This window comes from Neolamprologus multifasciatus, chromosome 12 (assembly GCF_963576455.1).
Source record: "Neolamprologus multifasciatus chromosome 12, fNeoMul1.2, whole genome shotgun sequence".
In the NCBI taxonomy this organism is placed as follows: Eukaryota; Metazoa; Chordata; class Actinopteri; order Cichliformes; family Cichlidae; genus Neolamprologus; species Neolamprologus multifasciatus.
The window spans coordinates 24,409,895-24,435,517 of record NC_140450.1 but is presented as its reverse complement, the minus strand read 5'-3'; the positions used below and the strand labels follow the sequence as shown (position 1 = coordinate 24,435,517).

At 42.7% G+C, this 25,623-nt stretch overlaps 1 protein-coding gene across 4 annotated transcripts in view; it reads left to right on the top strand.

Annotated features, from left to right (window-relative positions):
- The window catches only part of LOC146507054 (tetratricopeptide repeat protein 28-like), a 189,000-nt gene that overhangs the window by 139,263 nt on the left and 24,114 nt on the right, over positions 1 to 25,623 (top strand). For all 4 annotated transcript variants that reach the window (XM_085179393.1, XM_085179392.1, XM_085179394.1 and 1 more), the window contains 4 exons: positions 4,378 to 4,885; positions 14,935 to 15,731; positions 15,871 to 16,415; positions 17,675 to 18,198. In XM_085179393.1, coding sequence (XP_085035519.1) covers positions 4,378 to 4,885; positions 14,935 to 15,731; positions 15,871 to 16,415; positions 17,675 to 18,198 — 2,374 coding nt within the window. The remainder of the gene's footprint in view (positions 1 to 4,377; positions 4,886 to 14,934; positions 15,732 to 15,870; positions 16,416 to 17,674; positions 18,199 to 25,623) is intronic.

Here is a 25,623-nt window from a genome sequence, read left to right as displayed (position 1 = left end):
CCAGATGAATATTTTATCATACAAATCCCCACCCCCAGTCCTCCAGAGTGACGTCGCCAGCGTGCCTCCTTTATGTCCCCCCTTTTTCTCTCTTGTTTTTTCGTACATGCGTATATGTGTTTTTGTTTTTCGTTGTTGTTTTGTTTCGTTTATTCTTTTTTTGCATGCATAGACAAGAACGCTCACCTTTAAAAAGCCTCGTTCAAGTTCCTTTGAGAGCATCTGTGACTGGTCTGTTCCGTTTATTACTGTTGAGATGTTTTCTTTTTTGTCAAAATGCATCTCTGCAGGTGAATTCAGATCTAAACACATCCTCGCCCTGGGGACGTCTCCAGCATTCTCTTCTCTCATCCTTCAAACACAATCTCTTCCATAGCCTTTTATCAGGCCCCATTCCTCCTCCTCCTCCCACTCTGCTCTTCCCTGCACCACCCCCCGCTCCCTCCAGTGTGTGGTTCTGTTCCCTGCCAGCCAGGCTCCTGTTGCTGCCTGAGCCCAGCTCGTTAAGGGAAACACTGGTGCATGGTCCTCCTCACCTTCCCTCTGCACTGCCTTTTAATTAGACAGCTGTTCCTGTGTGCATGCGTTTTGCGGGAGGATACATTGAGGTGCGAGCGTGTGGTGTTGCAAATGTTCTCAGTCACACTAGTCACCTTTTTGAAGTGACTGGTATCACTTCAGATGCTTGTTTCATGCCTGGGTTAACCCAGGAAGTTAATGATGGCGTATACTCGATACATGGTAGCTTTTATCAAACGCAGCTGACACAGATTTTTGCTGGTTCGAGCTTCTTTAAAATTTATATTTGTTTATTTAGCTTGTGTATCTCTTGTTCTGTCTCCATTCCCTCACACCCAGCCGGTCACTGCAGATGGCTGGACATTCTTTCCTGTTAAAAGGGAGTTTTTCCTTCCCGCTGTCGCTGCCGTTGTCTGATTGTTGGGGTTCCCTCTCTAACACTGTGGGGTCTTTACCGTACAATATAAAGCTCCGCAAGTCGACTGCTGTTGTGATTTGGTGCTATATAAATAAAGTTGACTTGTGTTTTACAGATATAATGAATGGCAAGCACTCAAATGTGTCATTTAAATACGTAACATTGGGCTCTTTAAATTGGCATATTGGACTACTTTTCTTCTTCTGATTACTCCTCGCCTCTTCCGTATAATACCATTAATAAGACTTTACTAAAATAGGAGCTACTCTGCCCTGCTGTAGCACATGCCTTTTGGATAGATGTTAAACTTTAACATCTTACACCTTGCTGACCTCTAATTCTATCGCTTTTATGCTATGTGCACTTAAGCGTAAGCCAATATAGCAAGTTTAGACTTCAGACCTTTGTGATTTCTTCTTTAGCTCAAACCTGTGAAGAAGCGTGTCTCTGACCAGACACAGATACATCCACCAGGTTCAGCTGAAGAAGCAACAGGCAGAGCAGTGGATGCTTGTTTGTACACTCGCCCTTGTATTTGTTTGCCTGTTTTTGTTTGCACAGAAGGAGGTCCCACACCTATGTTTATAAGAATAGTAGTGGGAGTCTCTCTACAAGGCCAGCCATAATCCAACTATTTAGATCTCCATGGCAACCAGGCTTGTCCTATAAGCTCTGCCAGTGTGTGATGATAGCCTTGGTTGTTTAAAGTATATCAGACCTCATAGGTCCAAAGTGAAAAAAAGGAGGATGTTCAAAGAGCCATAGTCCCACAGCTGCAAGGCGAGGCATAACCACACAGCTCAGTGCTGCAGTGAAGTGGTGGGCAGCACTGAGCCGTTCCAGTGTAAGAAATAAAACACACACCAGGGGCTCAGAGTCACACAACGTGCGTGCATACCACCAAGGCCAGTGATCAAAAGCAGCCTCGTTGCATGACATAAGGGGCTAATTATGTAAAGTATAATGCATTACTTCTAGCATGTTCTATGAAAGCAGCCATTTCTCTTATGTGCTACAAAATATAAACATACTTAGTCGTGGAGTCTGAGAGAGAAAAATCAGCAAGAAAACCTAAACTACTGTCCCTGTCAGGGGAAAAAAAACGGAGCCAAGCATTTCTGATTAACATGTCATCTCAGCCCGTCCTCTATATCCCTCTCGTTCCCTCCTCTCTCCCGGGCAGAACTAGTTTACCTTTCATTAGCAGACCTTTGGTGCAAAATGTGTTTGCTGATAAGAGGCAGTGGTTTATCAACAGTCTATAATGGACGGCGTTGGGATTAATCAAATCAGCACACATCCGGAGAAGGGCTGGACTCTGTAAACACAATCAGATCTGACTCTCCAGACGAATTGAGCGGAGCGGGGGAGACGAGCGTAAGAATGTGGAGGGAGGAAAGATAAGTGCAGAAAAGAAATGGACTCAAATTAGAATGAAGTCAATTTGGCAGAAATTACGTAGCATTATTCCTCTTCCCCGACTGAGTGTTATTTTTTGTAACTTGCGGGGAGTCAGAATGAGCAGTGTTGGGGAGGACTGCAGTCAGAAGTGAGAAAGATTCATATGGTCCCAAGCACTGTCCAAAAACACAGAGCCAAACGCTGTGTATCCTCTGTAACTGGGAAGGCTGGCTCCTCATTATCTGCCTATCTTGGCTTCCATCTGAGGAGAAAATGCAGCGTTGCAGTCTCACTTTAGAGGGACACTGATCACAAGAGCAACTCATCTCAACTGGAGAATGATTGTGCCCCCCTCCCACCCCCCGTTTTCTCTCCCCTGTCTCCCACTGGGCCCGGTTGAAGACAGACAGAAATGAGGAATCCTCTCTGTTTTTCTGCTCAGAAGAGTTGAAGTTTGAATCGGAGAGATGGAGGGAAGCTTCAAAAGGCACATGTAATTGAGCAGCTCTAGATAGGCTATCTGGGAACATGAAACAGCAACAGTTGTGACGGAGGGATAATTGCCTCCCTGGGCTTGTATAATGCCTTGTCGAGTCTTTAAACTTGAGCAAACTGCTGGAAGTCCTTATGTCAGCAGGTAATTGATTCCAGGCATCAGCAGCTATGTGAAATGACGGAACGATAGTGCCGGTTTGGTGCATTAAAAAAAGAATGTGTGAAAGATTCAGAGAAAAATGTTTGTCTTTATAAGCATTTTCAAGAGTGTCCGATTGTATTGATTTTCTTTTCTCAGCAATCTTCTTCGCTTTTATATTTATTCAGAGCGCTCAATATTTTCATTAAGTGGTGCTGGAACGATGCAAAAAAAAGAAAACAAAAAAAACCCAATCTCCTGCTCTCCAGCACAGTTCTTTAAATCACATCCGTATTTGTATTTGTTAAGCAATATGGAAATGGTTAAAGCGAATTGAATTCACGGAGGTCCCTTGCCTTTTCTCACGCCTACATTGGGTAGTTCATCCTTTGCTATAACTGTAGCTTTTAATTTTCCAGTTTTGACTTTCTGGGTATGTTATGATCCAGGTCATTTCTGTTGCTGAGGCTGCACGCAGGCCAGGATGGGCTCTAATGTGGCCTTAACTGTCAGCATGTCTGTCCTTTCCTCTGGCCTCCCTCCAACCCTCTTCCTGGCTGGTGGATGCAGAGTGGGACCTCAGGAAGGAGATGCTTTATTAGATGCCCCTGCATGAGTAATTGAACATCTGTTCACACAAAGACAACTGACCCTAATTCCCAGCTGTTTATCCTCCATATAAACAGCTAATAAGCTCGCAGTGAATGTGCCATATAGGGGGTCAAAAATCAACTTTTAAAAATCTCTATATTTATATACTGAAATACCTCCCATTTTGCAGGTATAAGCAGTGTTTTCTGTAATTTCATTTTCACAGATGGACGTTGGTGATAAAAACGGAAAGGCTGACTAAATGGCAACGCCTGGAGTCTATTTATGTTCTCCGTGTTTTTAGCGCGTGAGATCTTGAAAGCAGTCAGTCAGTTGGCCGCCCGCAGCTCTGGTGTGAAGCTAAAACACCCTTTCTCTCCCTCCTGATTAGCAGTGTCTTTGTTCCGTTGGTGGTGGCGCGCCACGAAGCGTGATTGCAGTGGGCAAACTGGCGGCTTTAAAACAAGCCTGCTGCTGCGCTGATCTGCATCACACTTTACCCCCCTCCTCGCTCAGCCAAAGACAAAATCAAATCAGGTTTTGTTTGTTGTTCGGTCTCTGAGCACTAAGCCTCCTATGAGATTTGGGTAGTTTTTTCCTTCTTTCCTTTCTTTTTCTCATTTGATCTACAGTACATCTGGGTAAAGGGACATATTGGTGTGGGTGGGGAATGTCTGAAGTAGAAGCAAAAAAACAAAAACTCACTGTTGCTCAAATGTGGGTGTAATTAATTGTTTTTGTGTTTTCTTTACATTTGCATAGATTTTAGTATCTTGCTGTTTATTTCAGTATCTGCCTTTCTCTTTTTCTCTAGGCGGCCTCAATGGCACTGAGCAGCTTGGGCCATGTATATACAGCCATAGGGGACTACCCGAATGCCCTAGCCAGCCACAAGCAGTGTGTCCTTCTGGCCAAGCAGTCCAAAGATCAACTGTCTGAGGCTCGCGAGCTGGGAAACATGGGAGCCGTCTATATTGCCATGGGAGACTTTGATAATGCTGTCCAGTGTCACGAGCAGCACCTGAGCATCGCCAAGGCCCTGGAAAATAAACGTGAGGAGGCCCGGGCCTATAGTAACCTGGGCAGTGCTTACCACTATCACCGCAACTTTGACAAGGCCATGTCCTACCATACTCACGTTCTGGAGCTCGCGCAAGAGCTGGAGGAGAAGTCCATCGAGATGAGAGCCTACGCAGGACTGGGTCATGCTGCCCGCTGTATGCAGGATTTGGAGAGGGCCAAGCAGTACCACGAGCAGCAGCTGGCTATAGCCGAGGGCTTGAAGGACAGGGCTGCAGAAGGAAGGGCCTCTTCCAATTTAGGTATGTAACACTTAAGTTTAGGTTGGCTGTTGTGTAATGTACACTGTGGTCTTCAATACTGTTAGGCGATTTCTTACGATTGTAACACACAGAATGATGAACAAATACATATTCCTATATCTATACATTTATCTTAATTAATCTAAGGAGTAGAGTCTAACAAGAAGAAAGAAAGATAATACTATAACTATAAGAGGTGACGTCTTATGCTTGGAGACCAAAAACTGTGTTGCATTCACAATCAGGAGGCTGCGTTTGAACTGATGTACTGGGTCAGCTGGTAGTTAACTGATCACACTGTTTAAGCAGTTCATCCATAAGACATACAGACAGCCCTCAGTTGTTTATGTTTTTATGCTCTTACAGCAGCAGCAATCATGTTATCCTCTGTGTTGACAACCACGAGGTAAACTGTATAATCATGCTGCTCCTTTAGAGCTCTAAGGATTCGTTAATAAATTGATTAGTTAATCAACAGGAAATAAACAAGCTTTTCTTTGTCTGATTATAGATTGTGTCTTGTTGTGTTTTGGAGAATAAAAAACAAAAAATCGGATTAATTTATGTTCGACTTTGAGCAATTACAGTTGACAGCGTCCAATATTTACTGACATTTTGCAGACAAACCATTTAATCCATTAAACCCTTAATACTCACTCGCTCGGTGGAAGTTTGATCAACAAAATAACTTACATCTGTAAGTCTCTCTGCTCTTATAGAACCCTTTCCCTTCAGGAAAATGCACCTTATTTAAGGATTAATTCTCTTGTCTGAGTGGAAGTTGTGATCACGTGTCAAAATGGTCACTGCTAACACGACAGTTTGCGATGCCCAGTGTTTTCACGCATTTGTCACTTAACACAACTATTTCACACGCATCCTCCATCAAGTCACCTCCTGTAAGACTTTTTGAGACTTCAGTTACATGCATCTGTTCTTTGTGTTACGTGGATAATTGCCATGTGGAATGGCATTGCAGCTCTTTTGCAGTTGCTGGTTAGTGTTCTTGTTCAGCACTAGAACTATTCCACATACGTGTTTGTCCCTACAATTAATTTCAATCTAGAAAAATGTAAAACTGGGGCTCAGGTTCAAAAATAGATCAAATTTGATCTGATTTCAAATTTTCTACCAAGATTTCAAATACTTGCACTTTATTGGACATATTGCTTTGCATTGTCAGAAGTTGAGGTAAACTTTTATGTTGTTGTTGATTTTTGTTTGCATGTTTTTACTTCTTCTCTAAAAACCGTCAGTCACCATATGGTGCGATCCCTCACTTCAAATGTCATCGTGTTCAGGAGCTCAATGACAGATCCATTTCAAAGCACATCCTCCAAGATGAGGAAGCATCTGGTAGTTTGATAGCAAGAAATCTTGTAGACTGGAAGTAGATAACATTTCAGTTACTCTATATTTACACGTAGCTGCTGTAAACCAAGCTTTCTTGGTTTAAGGCGTCTTTTGAATTAATACAGAACAATGGAGGAGACTAAAGAGATGGAATATGAGTGTTTAATGACTGCTCTTTGCATTGTTTTAGGCTGATTATGAGTATGAGAGCCTCGTCTTAGGGTTTTGGCTATGTTGCAGGCTGCATTCCTTTGTCTTCTTTAAATGTGCTGCTTATTTATCATTGTTTTACTGAATATTTACGACTCATAAAGCCAAGCAGTATATTATACGCTGAAAATATGCTGTGGTGTTACTTTATCATTACTATTTTGTGCAACGTTGCTTGCAGAAATATATATTTAATTCATAAATGAATGTCTCAAGTGGACAGTGCACAGCAGATAATGTGATATAAGGCAAGTGAAGTGCAAGGAGCCTACACTGAGAGCAAGGAGGATGGTGCATGTTAAAATCAGCTGTCATTTCTACTTGGAGACTGTCAGAAAGTAAATAGACCCCCATGCAAGTCTGTAATTCTTAATGGGAAATTCCCTGACATAAATTTGCTCTGCTCTCACCTTCAGAATGGTTCAGACTTAATCACATCTTCCATTGAAATGTGAATGTAAGATAGATATAGAAATTAGGTGGGAGAAGTGTAATATTTGATTGAGCCGGATCTTAAAAATGTAATTACAGTCCAGTGTTTCACATTTAAATCCTGCTAAAATTATTAGAAAGTAACCTTGCGGAGTGTGCTGATATAATGATGAAGGGAAGCTTGGGGATAAAGGTGCCCTTTTGGATTTTCAACACCCGATGAGCAATCTATGATAGGGGCAATTCTTCTGTATTTAGTCCAGCAATTACAACCTGCGCCGGATGACTTATGATAGCCATCAAGACTGTAGTAAACCCGACTCTAATGGACAACTAAGAGGTATAATAGTTCCTTCCAGATAAATTATTCCTGAACCTAATGCGCACAATTGTGCAAGCAGAGTGCAGGGTTAATCAGCCAAACATAAATTGAAGCTGTCCTTTGACCAGCCTAATGGCTGCACGTTCTGTCTTCCTCTTAGCTCCAACACACACCTGACTTTAAAAAAAAAAAAAAAAAGCAAGCTGGTAACCGGTTCCCATAAATTAGGGGTGCCTGTGAGGACGTTTTATGATGCTACATGTGAGCTTTATTACGAGTGGGCACTGAATGTTAGGCAGCAGATTTATTCCTGTCTGTAGTGTGATTGCTGTTATGATGGCAAGAGCAGTTTTATTCATTATTAACATTACAGTTCTTCCAGTCCATGACAGAGTAATGATAGTGTAGCTGATGTGGTATCAAAGACCGCCAGCTGGTGACGGAGCAGAAGCTAAGTGAGTGGGTGGTAACTATGAAGCCTGTTGCTTTGTGGACAGGTGCCTGGACATGCCTGGACCGGCATGTGGATACATTAGCACTCGACACCCAGGAGAGCTTGTTGCCCATCTCCGTGTTGCCTGATCGGTTAGCACTTGTTGTCTGTTTTCTCTCTCTCTCTCTTCACTTTTTGATGCCTCCCTCTCTCAGTCTCCCCATCTCCCCGCTCACCCCTACTGATTGTAATCTGCAGCTGTCAAGCTCCCAGTAATTGAAACTGACTTGATGAATCGCTTAATTACCTTTAATAGCTGATTCAAGAGGAGCTGAATAATGAAGATAACAGAGAATGAAGTGGAGGTTGTGAAGCATCAGTCCGTAATTGCCCCATTGTTGTTGTTTTTGTTTGCGCCACTGCGCCGTGCATTGTTTTTCCCCGTCATCGGTGCCCGCGAGCCTGCTTATGTAGCACAAGAAGATATGGACTAAAACTAACAGGATGTTGTCTCAGACTTCAAAAAAAAAAAAAGAAATACTGCCTTTACGCTGTGCACAAAGAGGGAGTGGATGATCGAGTGAAGATTAACGAGCAGTGATAAAAGCGGAAAAAAACATAGCGAGAGGGATGGGCAGAAGTTGCAGAAAGAGGAACGCGCAAACTTTTATTATGCCCTCTCAGCTCGTCGTTAATGTTGCGTGTAGTGTGGGTGGAGCGGCAGCAGTTGACATGGCTCTGAGGTACAGTTGTATAGAGATTGCCGTGCTTTAATATCTAGCCGTGATGCCCGGCGGTACCAGCAGCCCTGGCTCAGCACACTCTGACCTATAAAGGATATGAAAATGTTGCATTCCTGCCCCATTTATTATTCATTAATTGGCCAACTTACCCCCTAGTCAGCAATATTTAATATCTCAGAGAGGAATGAGGCGGAGGGGGATCCCATGTACTTCACATTTGTGGTATTCATGAAACAGAATGTAAATTGTATTATTCCCCCCGCCCGCCCACCCACTCCTGTGCATTTCACTTCAAAGAGACTTCAAATAAGTTTGTTTGGAAGTGTTTGTGCTTTCTTAGCTCGGCCTTTTGCTGCTTGCTTTTCTTTAGTCACCCTGCTCCTTTGACCATTATGACGCAAAGGAGTCACTGGAAACGTTGGCTCCTTCAAGCTGGAAAGGCTGGACGTGAAACTCCTAATTAAGCATTTTTTTCCCTCTTCTTTCCTTTTATTGTGCATCCTCAGGGAGAGCTTTCTGCTGATGTTCGCAAAAACAGAAACAGAAAGAGGAAAACAACAGAGAGAGGAGTTCGCAAAACAACACGGAATCAGACAGTGTGTACTGCTGTGCTCTGTATTTAGATCTTGTCACTTGCTTCTGAAAAACAAAATATAACTTGTATAACGAAAGAGTTTCTGAAGTTGCTGTAATAAAGACTGTCTGCACTTTTAGTGCTTTTTAGCTTTTTCCCTTTTGCAAGTCATTTGAGAATGGATTGCATGTGTCAGTAGCACCGGCAGTGGACTTGGTATTTTAAGCGCTCGTAGTTGTTGTCACTTTGGTTGAAATAAATTGATGCTGACCCTGAGATTAGGAGCTCATCGGCACCCAATTATGGAAGGAGTTAAATTGATGTAACCTTTTGAGTAAGTGCCATAAACAGGAAGAACAAACAACTAATTAGCAGATTTTATTTAAAAAGAGAAGAGAAAAAGATGTTGCTCGTTGTGAAATGATTTTACCGGATGCTCTCTCATCTTCCTCGTCAGCATCATAATATTGTGGCTGTGTGGACATGAATCTAGTACTTTTCCAGTGCTGCCCATAACTGGAGCAATGTACAGACAGCGACCAGACTTGCCTGGAGCAGCGATATATGCAGATTATTCACTTTTGTACCTAAGCCTTTGGAAAAAGTGGATATATTAGAAGTCTGACCAGGAAGCGGCGGGAGCAAGAGAGGACTGAATTTACAGAGGAATTTAGTGAGCCTAATTGGCCAAACAGGATGAATGAATGCACATTGCAAGGATAGGGCTGTGAAGGAGCCAAGCAAATGTTTAAAAGTGAATTTATCTAAGTCCTGTGACACTTTTAAACTCTCCACTAATGGCCAGGTAAATGCCTTAAGTAAATGTTAGCAGGCCTGCAAGTAAGTGAGGAGAAAAAGGAGTAAAAGGAACAGTGGTTGGAGAAGAGGTCAAGTGGTGATGGGCCTATTATGATGTCAGGCTTACGTTACTCTCTTGGAGAGGTTTTTGAAAGCGAGTGTCTTTCTAGCCTGGCCCCACTTTTCTGTTTTGTTCCAAAAAGCAGCAGATGCTCTCTGTCTCCCCTTAGCATGGCCCCATTAATCTCATGACCAAATACCGAGCCAGAAACCGGACGAAAGGCCTCGTGAAACACTTTCATGATCCTTGTTCTTACACTGAAGTATAGCTCACCATGCAGAATTAGTACTTGACTCACCGTGGAGCCAATAAATGAAACAAAAGAGCTGTAGCATTGCTCTGCCCCGAACGACTGTGCCCTCTTTTTGCAGCACATCTGCAAATTCAGCATGAAATGTGACCTATTCCTAAACAGACGGGAGATTTTGCAGTGCAACCGAAAAAGATGAGATGATTGAGACTGAACATTGTTGGTTAAGAGGCAGGATGAGTCAGGTGTGAGTCGTGTAGACAGTACGGAGAGTACAGAGTACTTGGTTTAGTGAGCTGAAATAGGGGTTGGGGTCAATTGGAGCACAAAGGAGCGCAGCTCAGCCACAGGCAAGAGGGCGAGCACAGCGCTCTGTCTGCATGTTGTTGTTGGCAGGCCACCCACCCTCTAAGCACGCAGCCATCTATCCACATCGTGTCCTTCCTGGGCCTCTGTCAGTCAGACTGTAGGAGATGTCTGTGTCTGCGGGTGAGGATTAAATACCTTAAGTCCAAACCCCCCCCCCCCCCCCCCCCCCAGCTCCACCCCTTCCTGCAGATCCCAGGAGGATCTGATGTCTGCTTCAGCTCACTGCTTCCCCCAACAGATCATTACAATGCTATTGTGTATTGTGCAACTCTTTTAAAATGCTTCATATAATGTAGCATTTCATCCTTCATCCACCCTTTAATTTCCATACACTTGATATGTGGGCTGCCTGCACCGTTGCTATTATCATACAGTCATCCGTATCGTCTTTGGAAGTTTCACATCCTCTGTATGAGTGCCATACTCAGACGGCGGCTATAAATAATGCTGTTTCAGTGCAATATTTCTTTTAACTTCATAAGAGATCCCTAAAGTTGAAAAATGTGTTAGCAGAGAGACTCTCATTAGCCATCTATAATTACACTGTATCCTGTGTGGGGAAGAACTGAGTTATCATTTAAAGAATGGCTTAAAATATGAATGAAATTAGAACTAGGGCCTCTTTAAGAAAAGAATGATTACTGATGTTTTATCCTCTTTTGCCTTCTTAAATGGCTGGTTGTTTTTAGAAATTCTATACTAACAGCATCAAGTAGTTTAAAATAGTAGTGCATCTTTTATTTGCTTGTTTTTTTTATACTGCATTTACAGTATGCACAAGGCTCTGTGCTGTGCTAATTTCCCACAAAACAATGCAGTAGTAATACAGATACCAAGCAGGCAGGCAGATGGCAATCAAGGCTGCTCAGCTTAGAAACTAAAGTCAATAACTCTTGAGTACATTAGTGCAGATAAAGTTAAAGACGTAGCACACATCCAGCTGACAAGGACGGCTGTCAGAAAGTAGCATTGTTGTGCACTTGGCACGTCCAAAAGTATATTGGCCTTGTTGACTGTGGTGCCACATCAGTTTCTGTTCCTAAATGCTAAAGGATACTGTGATGAAGAGCAAGAAGAAAATAAAGTTGAATTTGTTGAATTATTATTGTTATTCTTATTTAAATGATTCATTAATTCATGGTATTGAATAGGTATCTGTATTGGTCCATAGGATAGTGGTTAACACATTCACCTAATATGCAAAAGATCCCCAATTCAAGACTGGGGTGAGATGCAAATCCCAGGAGTTGCGGGTCAGGAAGGGTATCTGGTTGAAAAATATGCACCTCCATCTGCTATGGTGACCCCTGGTGAATAAGGGAAAAGCCAAACTAAGCTTTTATTGGTCCAGAATTTCACAATTGGTTCCCTAGAAACTAAAATATATGCAGCTTTTTATTCAGCTATTTATGGCAGCTGTGTTACTGTAGAATGTGTTGTAAATACTATCCAAACTCATCATCGTATCTCTCAAATAGTTCTTGGTTGAAGCGGAAACCAAAGACCGAAATATTAAAGAGAGACACTATTCTACGATTGTGTCCTGGTTTTCTCCATCATGTAACCTAAAATATTGACCTCATTCTGAAATAAAAATATAGAACCCCAGTTATTTCTGTTTTTTGGACACAGACTGGTCACCTCTTTTCCTGGTATCAGCCCAGTGGCAGCAGCAGCATTGTTTGTAAAATCCTCTTAACTGACTGCAGGCAGCAGCGCTCCGGACCTTCCTAGCTCCTCGAAGAATGACACAGTGACTTACTCAGAACACGACACCATCCCTCAAAGTCATCACTGCAGCATATCCCTCTATGTACAGCCAGCTGTGTAATGAAAAGTGACAACACATTGTCATGCTTTTAATGTCTTTGGTCATGGGGGGATGGATAGGGCTCTGTATAAAAGTATTTGGATTGCATAGTGTCTGCTTTATCCTGGGTTTTTTTTTCCCACTGTATTTTTTTTCTAAAGCTGTGTAAACAACAATAATTGAACCATATTTTTAATACATTTTACTAAAGTGCATTTAGTGTGCTTCACAGACTTGCAGTAAAATCAGACGTTAAATTGAGGGGTAAGAATGATGTTTTGTTGCAGTCATTTTGATTTGGACAGTATGCAACGATGGCCACATCCGCTAAAGTCCCAAATTTTGTGTTACAGCAGTATTTACCATCATATCTGGTATGGTTTTATTTACTGCTATGCTGGATACTATTCCCAGAGGGCCTCATAATCCTCTTACCATATGGGGGGGCACAGAATATATTTTCTTGCTTCAAGTGTGGCTCCAGGCATAGCCTGAGGCTTATGGCAATTTTGGCTGCATCTCCCAAGTCCAGCCATAAACCTAGCCATACTCCCCCAGCCTCTGTCCAGTCTCCTGCCTCCTTTACCCCTGCGTCCGTCAGCGAGCCCTGGATCCATTTTTAGCCTGCAGCATGGAACATGTTTGCTGGTAATACATCAGTAGGCATTATATCCTCAATAAGATCAGCCTCCACTGGGGAAAGCATAACCTTGGGAGTGACTTTGTGGCTACAACTATCCGTACTCTTCCAACTAGCCTGCTGTGAATCTTAACATGCTTTCACTCTAAGAAAAGACTCTAAGGAATGGGAGCACTTGGAAGTTTGTCAAACTTAAAAGCCCCATATTTACTCTTATTTGCGCTGTATATAGTCAACAGCAACATGCATTTGACTCATTATGAAAGTCATCATTTGGATTCTGAATCCTTCCTTTCTCATTTGGCAGCACTGTTTCTGTTTGGGTTCTGCTGTGTGGCATGCCTAGCATACCAATTCCTCAGGGCCGTGACCTGATGATTAGAAGGTCAGTTCAGGTTGTATCACTTACACCCGAGAACACAAGCAGGCAAAGAACGACATATCAGGTTTGATTTGTCGCTGGGTGTGTGCCGCATGCTGAAATACGGTCTGAATTAAGCAGGCAGGGGATCTTTAATTATGCTTTCCCCAAATAAATCTAAATTATTTGCAGGAAAGGCTGGTGGATTTATTTTCTGTCTAATTTTAAAACATCCAATTCAGGCAGGTTTAGTATTTTAATTTGTCTCCTATTTTACACTTAATTGAGACTGAAATATCGGTGTGTATTGGACCATGTAACCATGTCTTGCAACATTATCTGAAGTATGCATGCACTGTGGGTATGCGTATGTATACATAGACAAAGCTTGCGATGTGTCAAACCGGTGTGCAGTCCAATGACTCACACTGCAACGACACCAAAGCTTTTTTCCGTTGGCATCGGCCAGATGTGCTGCTTTTTGACTCAGCCAACATCAGAATGCGTTTCCACATCTACTGTGTAACTTCTGCAGTCGTTTGAGCCTTCTGTTTAGTTTCAATCCCACTGTTTACGTAGCCTGTGTTCAGGCTCATAATGTGGCAGGTTTCGGTTGAAATGAATGGGAAAACACACATGGTGGTAACTAATCCCAGCGGCACCATCACACACTCACCACAAGCCACAGAGCCCCTCTCCATCCCCAGTTCCCACCCACTCTGGCTCCAGAACTGTTTCCATCCCTTGTGTCCCATCAGCGGCTGAACCCCCATCCTACTGGCCCATTAGTCTCTGTGCTGATGCAGCAGAGCCGTGATGGTCAGGCGGTATGGTAGATGAAAGACTGAATTATTTGCCTTGCAGCTGTTTTCTTCGTCTCCATCCGCTAGCCCGCAGCCACCCTGTCTACAATTTCAGTTTACTTTAATTCTGTCATTGCCATTATTATCATTCAAGGCTAGGTGACAAAGCAAACGAGGAACCATACAGATTAGCAGTGAGTCTTAAAAGCTCAAAGGAAAGGAGGAGAAGAATGGTCGATTTGCCACTACGGCTCTTTACTCTCTGCTGTGTATTTGTCATTTTGTATGAGTACAAAGGTGTGGGTGCGCATTTGTTTGGATGTGTGTGTGCCTGTGTGTGTCTGTGTGCCAGATAGCTGCCTGGCTGTGGGGTAAAGCTATTATTTTTCAGAGGATGGTATTTTATCTGTGATAATATGCTCAATAGATTGGGTTCTCCATTATTTATTGTTTCTCCACACTTATCAAATTTTTTTTCTAAAGTTGTTTGCTGAGCTTTCCATCTGCTATTCACACTCCCCCGCACTTTTACTTCCCCTGTCTTTCTTTCTCGTTCACTCGTAGCTATTTTCAACCCTGTGGAAAAGTTGTTGATTTTGGTAAAATCCCTGTAAGACACGATCATCAAAGACAGCTTAAACATTCAAAAGATTCTATTTTAGTGTTATAATAACTCTTGTTTGATTGCACTACATTTTAATGACCATAATTCTGTGGGAGAGTGTGTTGTGTAAGCAGAGAACAGATGGCTCGGAGAGCCTATTTTAACAACCAAATGACTTGTTTTGTACACGAAGAGCTGACGAGGCACTCGAATTTTACTCAATTACAATTTTCCCCTAAATGGCTCTTTAACTTCATCCTTTTGCTTTCTCCCCCTCTCTCCACAGGCATCATCCACCAGATGAAGGGAGACTATGAGACCGCACTGAAACTCCACAAAACACACCTGGCCATTGCTCAGGAGCTAAATGACTATGCTGCTCAGGGCCGGGCTTATGGCAACATGGGTAATGCCTACAACGCCCTGGGAGCCTTTGACCAGGCTGTTCGCTACCACCGTCAGGAGCTGCAGATCTCCATGGAGGTCAACGACCGAGCCTCACAGGCCTCCACCCATGGTAACCTGGCTGTGGCTTACCAAGCTCTGGGTGCTCACGACCGTGCTCTGCAGCATTATCAGAACCATCTCAACATAGCTCGTGAGCTCAGAGATGTCCAGAGTGAGGCACGGGCTCTGGGAAACCTCGGCAACTTCCATTGCTCTCGAGGAGAGTTTCCTCAGGCTGTACCCTACTATGAGCAGTACCTCCGGTTGTCTCCTGACCTCCAAGATATGGAGAGCGAAGGGAAAGTTTGTCACAATCTGGGTTATGCCCACTACTGCTTGGGCAACTACCAGGATGCTGTCAAATACTATGAGCAGGACCTAGCTCTGGCCAAGGATCTACATGACAAACTGAGCCAGGCCAAGGCATACTGTAACCTTGGTTTGGCTTTCAAGGCTCTAGGAGACTTCACTAAGGCAGAGGAGTGTCAGAAGTACCTGCTGTCTCTGGCCCAGTCCCTGAACAATGCACAGGCTCGCTTCAGAGCTCTGGGGAACCTGGGGGACATATTCGTTTGTAAAAAGGATGTGGCCGGAGCCATTCAGTTTTATGAGCAGCAACTGGCATTAGCTCACCAGGTGTGGCTCCACATAACACATATTGTTCTAGAACAATTCTTCTTATTAAAATGAAAATGCTTATTTTGTTTATTTATTCATTTATAATTATTCTGTTATGTCCTTTATGCCAATATAGTGAAATTCTTTCTTGTTTCAGGTTAAGGAGCGTAGGATGGAGGCCTGTGCGTATGCTGCCCTCGGGGCCACCTATAGACTTGTACAGAAATATGACAAAGCCTTGGGCTACCATACCCAGGAGCTGGAAGTGTACCAAGAGCTCGGTGATGTGTCAGGAGAGTGCAAAGCCCATGGTCATCTGGCTGCTGTCTACATGGCCCTCGGGAAGTACGCGATGGCTTTCAAGAGCTACGAAGAGCAGTTAGAACTCGGTCGGAGGCTGAAGGATCCTGTTGTGGAGGCTCAGGTGTATGGAAACATGGGCATCACGAAAATGAATGTAGGGGTGATGGAGGAGGCTATTGGCTACCTTGAACAACAGCTGGCCACTTTACAGCAGCTGAGTGGAAACGAAGCAGTAATGGACCGGGGCAGGGCCTATGGTAATCTGGGAGACTGTTACGAGGCTCTCGGAGACTTCGAGGAAGCCATCAAATACTATGACCAGTATCTGTCAGTGGCTCAGAGCCTCAACCGCATGCAGGACCAGGAGAAAGCCTATAGAGGCTTAGGCAATGGACACAGGTGAGTCTAGGAATTTGTTTCAAATGTACTTTTTTGATATTATCAGAAACACTGTTTTTCAGCATTAATATCCTCTTGCTGTTACGGCAGCAGATACTTGTATCGGCTCAGTTTTAAGTACTAATGACAGTACTCTGCATCTAATTTGTCTCCTTGCTCTCACAATTATGGACCACCATAGTCTAGAGACGCCTCGCTGTAGTGAACAGCACTTGGATGTGGCGCTAGCCGTCTCAGTAGCAGCAGCCTAGCGGCCCTGGCCTTATCTGTATGCAAAGTGGCTTTGGCACACAGATGTCTGAAACGGAGGGAAGCACAGTTATTTCGAGACAACCTCTTACATCTTGTGTCTCTTCGCCATTCTATTTCTCCTCATGCCTCAAAGAGCTGATAGCAACCTGGGAGACTACACTGCAAAATAAAACACGAGAAGGCTCGCCGAAATCCTCATTTCAGAGATGATTTTCTTCTTATTGCGCGTCATCAGCATGGCACGGCAGCAATCACACACAGCAGTATTAGCCATGCATGAGTTCAGAAGGGAATAATAGACATCACACATAAACCCTTCTCATCTTCCAGCGGCTCTTAGTCAAGCAAATACATTATCACACAAGATTAATTAAGCCAAAGGCTTTTATTCTTTTAATGCACCATTTGAACCAGCAGCCAGCAATTGTTGCTGTTCCTGAGAATGTGATAAAAGTCTGTTTGAAGGCTGCGAAGGTGAATAAAATGTTCACATGGGATGATTTCCACTCTGTCAATACGTACTCGAGAGGATGGGAGCAGGTGGCCTATCTTACACGGTTAACCGTGTTCTCCTGCAAAATAGTCTGCACTTGAAATATCATATCATGCCTCAAATATTCCTCATATAGGAATACTTTCACACGCTCTTTAGTCTGTCGACATCAGCAGCTTTCAGCACCGAAATGAAAGGCAAAAATCTATATTTCATTGACTCCAATACTGAAATTATCTGGCACTTTGCAAATGAAAGTCTTCCTGCAACATGTGCAGCACGATGCGTTCTAACAGTTCTCTGTTAAGAGAATGATATGAGATAAAACAAAGTGCTATAAATAGATTTTTGACTTTGAGTGTTGTGAACTTGAAAGGCATTTTGGGATTGTTTCAGCTTTAACTGAATCTGTCAGGGACATATTCTTCCAAATTTTCTTGCTAGGTTACATCACGTATCTCACTTCTAATCTGCTTCACACTAACAATCGCTGTTTTTTTGTCTTGTTCTGCAGGGCTATGGGAAATTTACAACAGGCACTTGTGTGTTTTGAGAAACGGCTAGTGGTGGCTCATGAGTTGGGTGAGTGTGGAGGCAAGGCTCAGGCCTACGGTGAACTGGGCGCGCTCCACAGCCAGCTGGGCAATTACGAGCAGGCCATCTCCTGTCTGGAGCGTCAGCTGGCCATCGCCCGTGACACCCAGGACAGACTACTGGAGGGTGACGCCAGTTGTGGTTTGGGGACTGTATATCAAGCCATGGGAGAGTACGAAACGGCCCTGCGGTGCCACCAAAGTGACCTGGAGATCGCAGAGGAAGCGGGCAGCACCACACGCCAGGCCCGCGCCTATGGCAACCTGGGCCTTACCTATGAGTCGCTAGGAAACTACGAGCGTGCGGTCGTGTTCCAAGAACAGCACCTAAGTGTGGCTGCTCAGACTAATGACTTGGCTGCCAAGACACTGGCCTATGGCAGCTTGGGGAGAACACACCACGCACTGCAAAACTACTCACAAGCTGTCATGTACCTGCAGGAAGGTGAGCGAGTCAGGGGGGAACAGGAGAGAGGATTGCCTTTGTTGCCTGAGCTGATAGGCTTAGAGTTTGTGAATTCATGAATAGGAAATGCAGAGCCTATTTGTTGCTAAGCCTTTGCCACATTTTTATTAGGCTGTGTGCATGTATATGTGTGTGAGTGTGTGTGTGTGCTTATGTGTTATAAGTGCACTAGGGAATTTTGTGTGTGTATTATGCGTCTGTGTTGTCTTCTGAGCTGTATATGTATACCAGCATTTGTGTGTATGTCTATGCAAACCTATCAGAATGCATGCCAAGGCATTTTTCCCGTGCACCCCTAGCTGTTTTTCACACCTCTGTATCTACCTTCTCAGAGGGTTCTTTGCAACAAGCTGCAAAAGAATCTTTTCACACCGTAGCTGTCATACTCCTGCCTCTTAACGCTTCGTCGTGCCCCGCAGATTATGGCAAAATAAAAAACTGCAGCTTGGCCTCTCAGAAATTCATTATGTCAGTGGCACCGCTCAAAGTGTTTGTTCCTGAGGATGTGATAAGTTGCATCTTTCATGGATGTGAAAGCGCCAGACTTGCCCGTGCCCACCGACAGGCACCACCCACCGTGTTGCACCCCAGACCCTGTTTGAATCAATGAAGCCGGAGTTTGTGTAAGAGGACATTTGTATATTCCGCTCTGGAGTGAGCGGAATGCAGCGGAGCAAGAATAAATCTCCTCTATCTCTCCTTTGCCGGCTGTATTCGAGTTCACTTTTTCTGCGGTGACCCATACACCCTCTGCAGGCCTGCTTGTTGAGCTTTAATGGAAACAAAGGCGACAGGCCATTCTGTCTCCACACCGTCCTCTTACTGTCCCCCGCACTGTCCTTGTATTGCTCCTTGGTCTGGCTGTGAAAAAGAACAGTGCTGCCTTGACAGCCAATTATTTCTGGCCAACCTGCCCAGACCAAAAAGTTGGCATGTTTTTTTTTTTTCCCCATTTAGTTTTTCTGTTTTTTCTGCTTCCACTTTTTTTTTAATCTTCATGCTGCACTGCTTATGTTTTGTTTCTGTTTCCAAAAAAGATTAATTAGTAAGAGGGAAAAGGAAAAGCAGCTCCAAACTAGCAGATATCGTCGACAGCATGTGACCTCAAAACCACTGCTCGTGTATCGTGATTATACTTTGTTGTGCAGTACATTATGCAAAGATAAGGCTGCCCGATAATAAGCTTTGGGTTTTTTTTCTTCGTCTTACACTGTAATATTACAGAGCATTGTGCAGGACTTTCTAAATGTTAAACAAAGAATCATTACACACCGAGATGCGCTTTCCAACGATTGATGCAATCAATAGTGTCATTAAATCAATGCAGTCATTGTAGCGACTAATGGAGATATTCCATGCCTGACTTATAGAATCGCTTATTAAGCAAACTAAAGGGATAACAATATTAACCTTCAAGGGCAGTTATTTGTTGGAAATGTACTGGAAGCCTCTTGTGTTTACATCATTTAATTTGCAAGTGTATTTATATGTATTCTGCACAAAACATTTTATAAGCTACACTCCAATTAATAATATTTGTGGTAAATTTTGGACGCAAAACATTTATAGGAAGACAATATCATATGAAAAACTCATCCTTGATCAAGATGGGGTCTTGATCAAAGGTCAGATACGCAACTAAACATCAGATAAGCGTTTTCGTTTCGGCCTTCACTGTGGAAAACGAGTTTTGTGACACATATAAATTTTTTCTAGGACAGGACCAAACTTAGAAATTCCCTTAAAGCGTGTTCATGCTGTTAGGCTGTTGAGGGCTTGTCAAGAAGCATTTAAAACTAAATAGAGCTGGATGATATGGATCTCTGCACAACTCTCGACCAGTTATCATCATGTGCGGACCCTCTCATATTTTTGGTGCTAATATTTTATGCTATTAATATTAAATGTTGGTTGCAGTAAGTTGTGCTGAGTGCTGAGCTGGTGGCTTAAGGAGCTACAGATATTCTTTATTTTAGTTTTAATCTCCATATTATTCTACTTTGGCTTAAAATCTTACACATTAACTACCAATATCTGTGTAAACGTCACAATAAAGCCCAGCTTTTTTTCCTATAAATCATAAATTATGATAAATTACACAAAGACTCTTTTCATCATTAGCATTTCTTATGCATCTTTGTTACACATTATATGAGAAAATGTTGGTTGTTTATAAACACCTAACTACAGAATAATATATAAATGTAAAAATCTAATATATAATTATTGGTTTTCTTTGCAAGCTACATAGAAACCTCATCAGTTTTAAAGACAAAGAAAACCTAACCTGTTAACCTTGGGTTTGATGTTTATATAAAACACTTTCATTTTGTTATGGCAGGTGATATTCACCAAAACATGTACACTGTTATATTTATATTTTGATGAGCAGAGTACATGTACTGATTTCTTTTGGTCAGTAATTTAATTCAATTCAATTCAATTCAATTTTATTTATATAGCGCCAAATCACAACAAATGTCGCCTCAAGGCGCTTCATAGATACAGAGAAAAGCCCAACAATCATATGACCCCCTATGAGCAAGCACTTTGGCGACAGTGGGAAGGAAAAACTCCCTTTTAACAGGAAGAAACCTCCGGCAGAACCAGGCTCAGGGAGGGGCGGCCATCTGCTGCGACCGGTTGGGGTGAGAGAAGGAAGACAGGATAAAGACATGCTGTGGAAGAGAGACAGAGATTAATAACAGATACGATTCAATACAGAGAGGTCTGTTAATACATAGTGAGTGAGAAAGGTGACTGGAAAGGAAAAACTCAATGCATCATGGGAATCCCCCGGCAGCCTACATCTATTGCAGCATAACTAAGGGAGGATTCAGGGTCACCTGGTCCAGCCCTAACTATATGCTTTAGCAAAAAGGAAGGTTTTAAGCCTAATCTTAAAAGTAGAGATAGTGTCTGTCTCCTGAATCCAAACTGGAAGCTGGTTCCACAGAAGAGGGGCCTGAAAACTAAAGGCTCTCCCTCCCATTCTACTTTTAAATACTCTAGGAACAACAAGTAGGCCTGCAGAGCGGGAGCGAAGTGCTCTAATAGGGTGATATGGTACTACAAGGTCATTAAGATAAGATGGGGCCTGATTATTTAAGACCTTGTATGTGAGGAGCAGGATTTTGAATTCAATTCTGGATTTAACAGGAAGCCAATGAAGGGAAGCCAAAACAGGAGAAATATGCTCTCTCCTTCTAGTCCCTGTCAGTACTCTTGCTGCAGCATTTTGGATTAACTGAAGGCTTTTCAGTGAGTTTTTTGGACATCCTGATAATAATGAATTGCAGTAGTCCAGCCTGGAAGTAATAAATGCATGAACTAGTTTTTCAGCGTCACTCTGAGACAGGATATTTCTAATTTTAGAGATGTTGCGCAAATGGAAGAACGCAGTCTTACATATTTGTTTAATATGTGCGTTGAAGGACATATCCTGGTCAAAAATGACTCCAAGGTTCCTCACAGTGTTACTGGAGGCCAAGGTAATGCCATCCAGAGTAAGAATCTGGTTAGATACCATATTTCTAAGCTTTTCAGCGCCGAGTACAATGACCTCAGTTTTATCTGAGTTAAGAAGCAGAAAGTTAGTGGCCATCCAAGTCTTTATGTCTTTAAGACATTCCTGCAGTTTAACTAATTGGTGTGTGTTATCTGGCTTCATGGACAGATAGAGCTGGGTGTCATCTGCATAGCAGTGAAAATGTATGCTATGTCTTCTAATGATGCTGCCTAGGGGAAGCATGTATAATGTAAACAGAATTGGTCCTAGCACCGAACCCTGTGGAACTCCATAATTAACCTCAGTGTGTGAAGAGGACTCTCCATTTACATGCACAAATTGGAGTCTATTAGATAGATATGATACAAACCACTGCAGTGCAATACCTGTAATACCTACAGCATGTTCTAATCGCTCTAATAGAATATTATGGTCAACAGTATCGAATGCTGCACTAAGGTCAAGAAGGACAAGCACAGAGATGAGTCCACTGTCAGAGGCCATAAGAAGATCATTTGTAACCTTCAATAAAGCTGTTTCTGTGCTGTGATGAACTCTGAAACCTGACTGAAACTCTTCAAATAAACCATTCCTCTGCAGATGATCTGTTAGCTGTTTGACAACTACTCTTTCAAGGATTTTTGATATGAAAGGAAGGTTGGAGATTGGCCTATAATTAGCTAAGACTGCTGGGTCTAGAGATGGCTTTTTGAGTAAAGGTTTAACTGCAGCCACCTTGAAGGCCTGTGGTACATAGCCGATTATTAGAGATAGGTTGATCATATATAAGATCGAAGAATTAATCAATGGCAGGACTTCTTTGAGCAGTTTTGTAGGAATGGGGTCTAAAAGACACGTTGATGGTTTGGAGGAAGTAATTATTGAAGTTAACTCAGAAAGATCGATTGGAAAAAAAGAGTCTAACTTAACATCAATGGAACTAAGAGTAGCTGTAGATAATATTACATCTGTGGGATGATTATTGGTAATTTTTTCTCTAATGATAAAAATTTTATTTGTGAAGAAGTTCATGAAGTCATCACTAGTTAACGTTAAAGGGATGGTTGGCTCAACAGAGCTCTGACTTTTTGTCAGCCTGGCTACAGTGCTGAAGAGAAACCTGGGGTTGTTCTTATTTTCTTCAATCAGTGATGAGTAGTAAGCTGTTCTGGCTTTGCGGAGGGCTTTCTTATAAAGCAACAAACTATTTCTCCAGGCTAAATGATGATCCTCTAAATTTGTGACACGCCATTTCCTCTCCAGATTACGAGTCATCTGCTTTAGGGTACGTGTTTGAGAATTATACCACGGGGTCAGGTACTTCTGATTAGAGACCTTAGTTTTCACTGGAGCTACAGTATCCAGAGTCGTACGTAGTGAGGAGGTGAAATTATTAACAAGATAATCGACCTCTGTTGGGGTAGCGTTCAGATAGCTGCTCTGCTCTGTGTTGGTACAGGGCATTGACGATGATAACAGTGGCTGGATTATATTCTTAAACTTAGTTACAGCGCTTTCAGAAAGACATCTACTTTGATAAAGTCCACTCTCCACTGCTGCGTAATCAATTATTGTAAATGTAAATGTTATCAAGAAATGATCAGACAGGAGAGGGTTTTCAGGAAACACTGTTAAATGTTCAGTTTCTATGCCATATGTTAAAACAAGATCTAGAGTGTGATTAAAGTGGTGGGTGGGTTCTTTTACATTTTGAGAGAAACCAATTGAGTCTAACAACAGATTAAATGCCATGTTGAGGCTGTCATTTTTAGCATCTACATGGATGTTAAAATCACCCACAATAATTATTTTATCTGAGCTCAGAACTAAATTAGATATAAAGTCTGAGAAATCAGACAGAAACTCTGTGTAAGGCCCAGGTGGACGATAGATGATAACAAGTAAGACTGGTTTCTGAGTTTCACAGCTGGGGTGGACAATGCTAAGCATCAGGCTTTCAAATGAATTAAAAGTCTGTCTTGGTCTTTCATTAATTAATAGACTGGTGTGAAAAATTGCTGCCACACCACCCCCTCGACCTGTGCTTCGAGATTTCTGGTAGTTAGAATGACTCAGGGGTGTTGATTCATTTAAACTAACATAATCATCCTGCTGCAACCAGGTTTCTGTAAGGCAGAGTAAATCAATTTGTTGATCAATTATTAAGTCATGTACTAACAGAGACTTGGAGGAGAGAGACCTAATATTTAATAATCCACATTTCACTGTTTTACTCTTTGGTTCAGATGTGGATACTGTATTGTTCTTTCTTTGTGATTGTTTAAGTTGTTTGTTGCTGGTTTTTAGTTTGTTTTTTGTCTTTTTGGAAGCAGACACAGTCTCTATGGAGATGGGTTTTTGGGGGGGTAGCAGGAGGAGAGAAGCTGCAGAGAGGCGTGTAAGACTGCAACTCTGCTTCCTGGTCCCAACTCTGGATAGTCATGTTTTGAGGGGTTTAATAAATTTGTCGATATTTCTAGAAATGAGAGCTGCTCCATCCAAAGTGGGATGGATGCCATCTCTCCTAACAAGACCAGGTTTCCTCCAGAAGGTTTGCCAATTATCTATGAAGCCCACATCGTTTCTGGGACACCACTCAGACAGCCAGCAATTTAAGGAGAACATGCGGCTAAACATGTCACTCCTGGTCTGATTGGGGAGGGGACCAGAGAAAACTACAGAGTCCGACATTGTTTTGGCAAAGTTACACACCGATTCAATATTGATTTTAGTGACCTCCGATTGGCGTAACCGGGTGTCATTACTGCCGACGTGAATTATGATTTTATTGAATTTACGTTTACCCTTAGCCAGCAGTTTTAAATTTCCTTCAATGTCGCCTGCTCTGGCCCCTGGAAGACAATTGACTATGGTTGCCGGTGTCTCTAGCTTCACATGTCTGAGAACAGAGTCACCAATTACCAGAGTTTGACCCCCGGCGGGTGTGTCACCGAGTGGGGAAAAACGGTTAGACACATGAACGGGTTGGTGGTGTACCTGGGGCTTCTGTTTAGGACTACGCTTCCTTCTCACCGTTACCCAGCCTTTCCCCAGCTGCTTGGGGTCTGCCGGGGAACAGCTAGCGGGGCCTACGCTATCTTCGGCTGCACCAGCTACAGGGGCCTGGCTAGCTAAGGGTGAGAGCAGGGTGCAAAGCCGAGTCTCCAATTCAGTAATCCTGGCCTCCAGAGCTGCAAATATGCTACATTTGTTACAGATATCATTACTGCTAAAGGAGGCCGAGGTGTAACTAAACATCTGACACAATGAGCAAGAAAGTGCAGAAGGGACAGGTGAAGTAGCCATGGTGCTAACGGGTCGGCTACGAGCTAAGCTAGCGAAACAGTACAGAGACAGTGAGTGAATACTATAAATTAGGTAGTGAGTACACAGAAAGTGTGCTTCGGATGAAGCACGTGAAGATTATACTGTGAAAAAAGAATGTATTTAAAAGTTGTTAATTAAACTGCTAAGCAAATAAGCTACTCAGAAACACCACTGTGTTTGAGCAGGAACAGGAAGCGATACTATACCACAGAGCGAGCGAGCGAACACCAAGTTCGCTCGCTCGCGAAATTTGTATATTACAAATGGGATTTAAGATCCCATTTGTAATATACTTTGTGTCTTAGCTGTTGATCTAAATTTCCTCGTAGTCTTATTATTTAATCTCAAACTGGTATCTTCATAGTAATTTATTTCTATTTTTTATATATAAATGCCTATATATTTACACCGATCAAGCATAATATTATGAGCACCTGCCTAATATTGTGTTGGCCCCCTTTTGCTGCCCAGACAGCCCTGACCTATCAAGGCATTGACTCCTGTAGACCTCTGTGCCTCAGATGTAACAAACTACGATGTTCTGTGTATTCTGACACCTTTCTATCAGA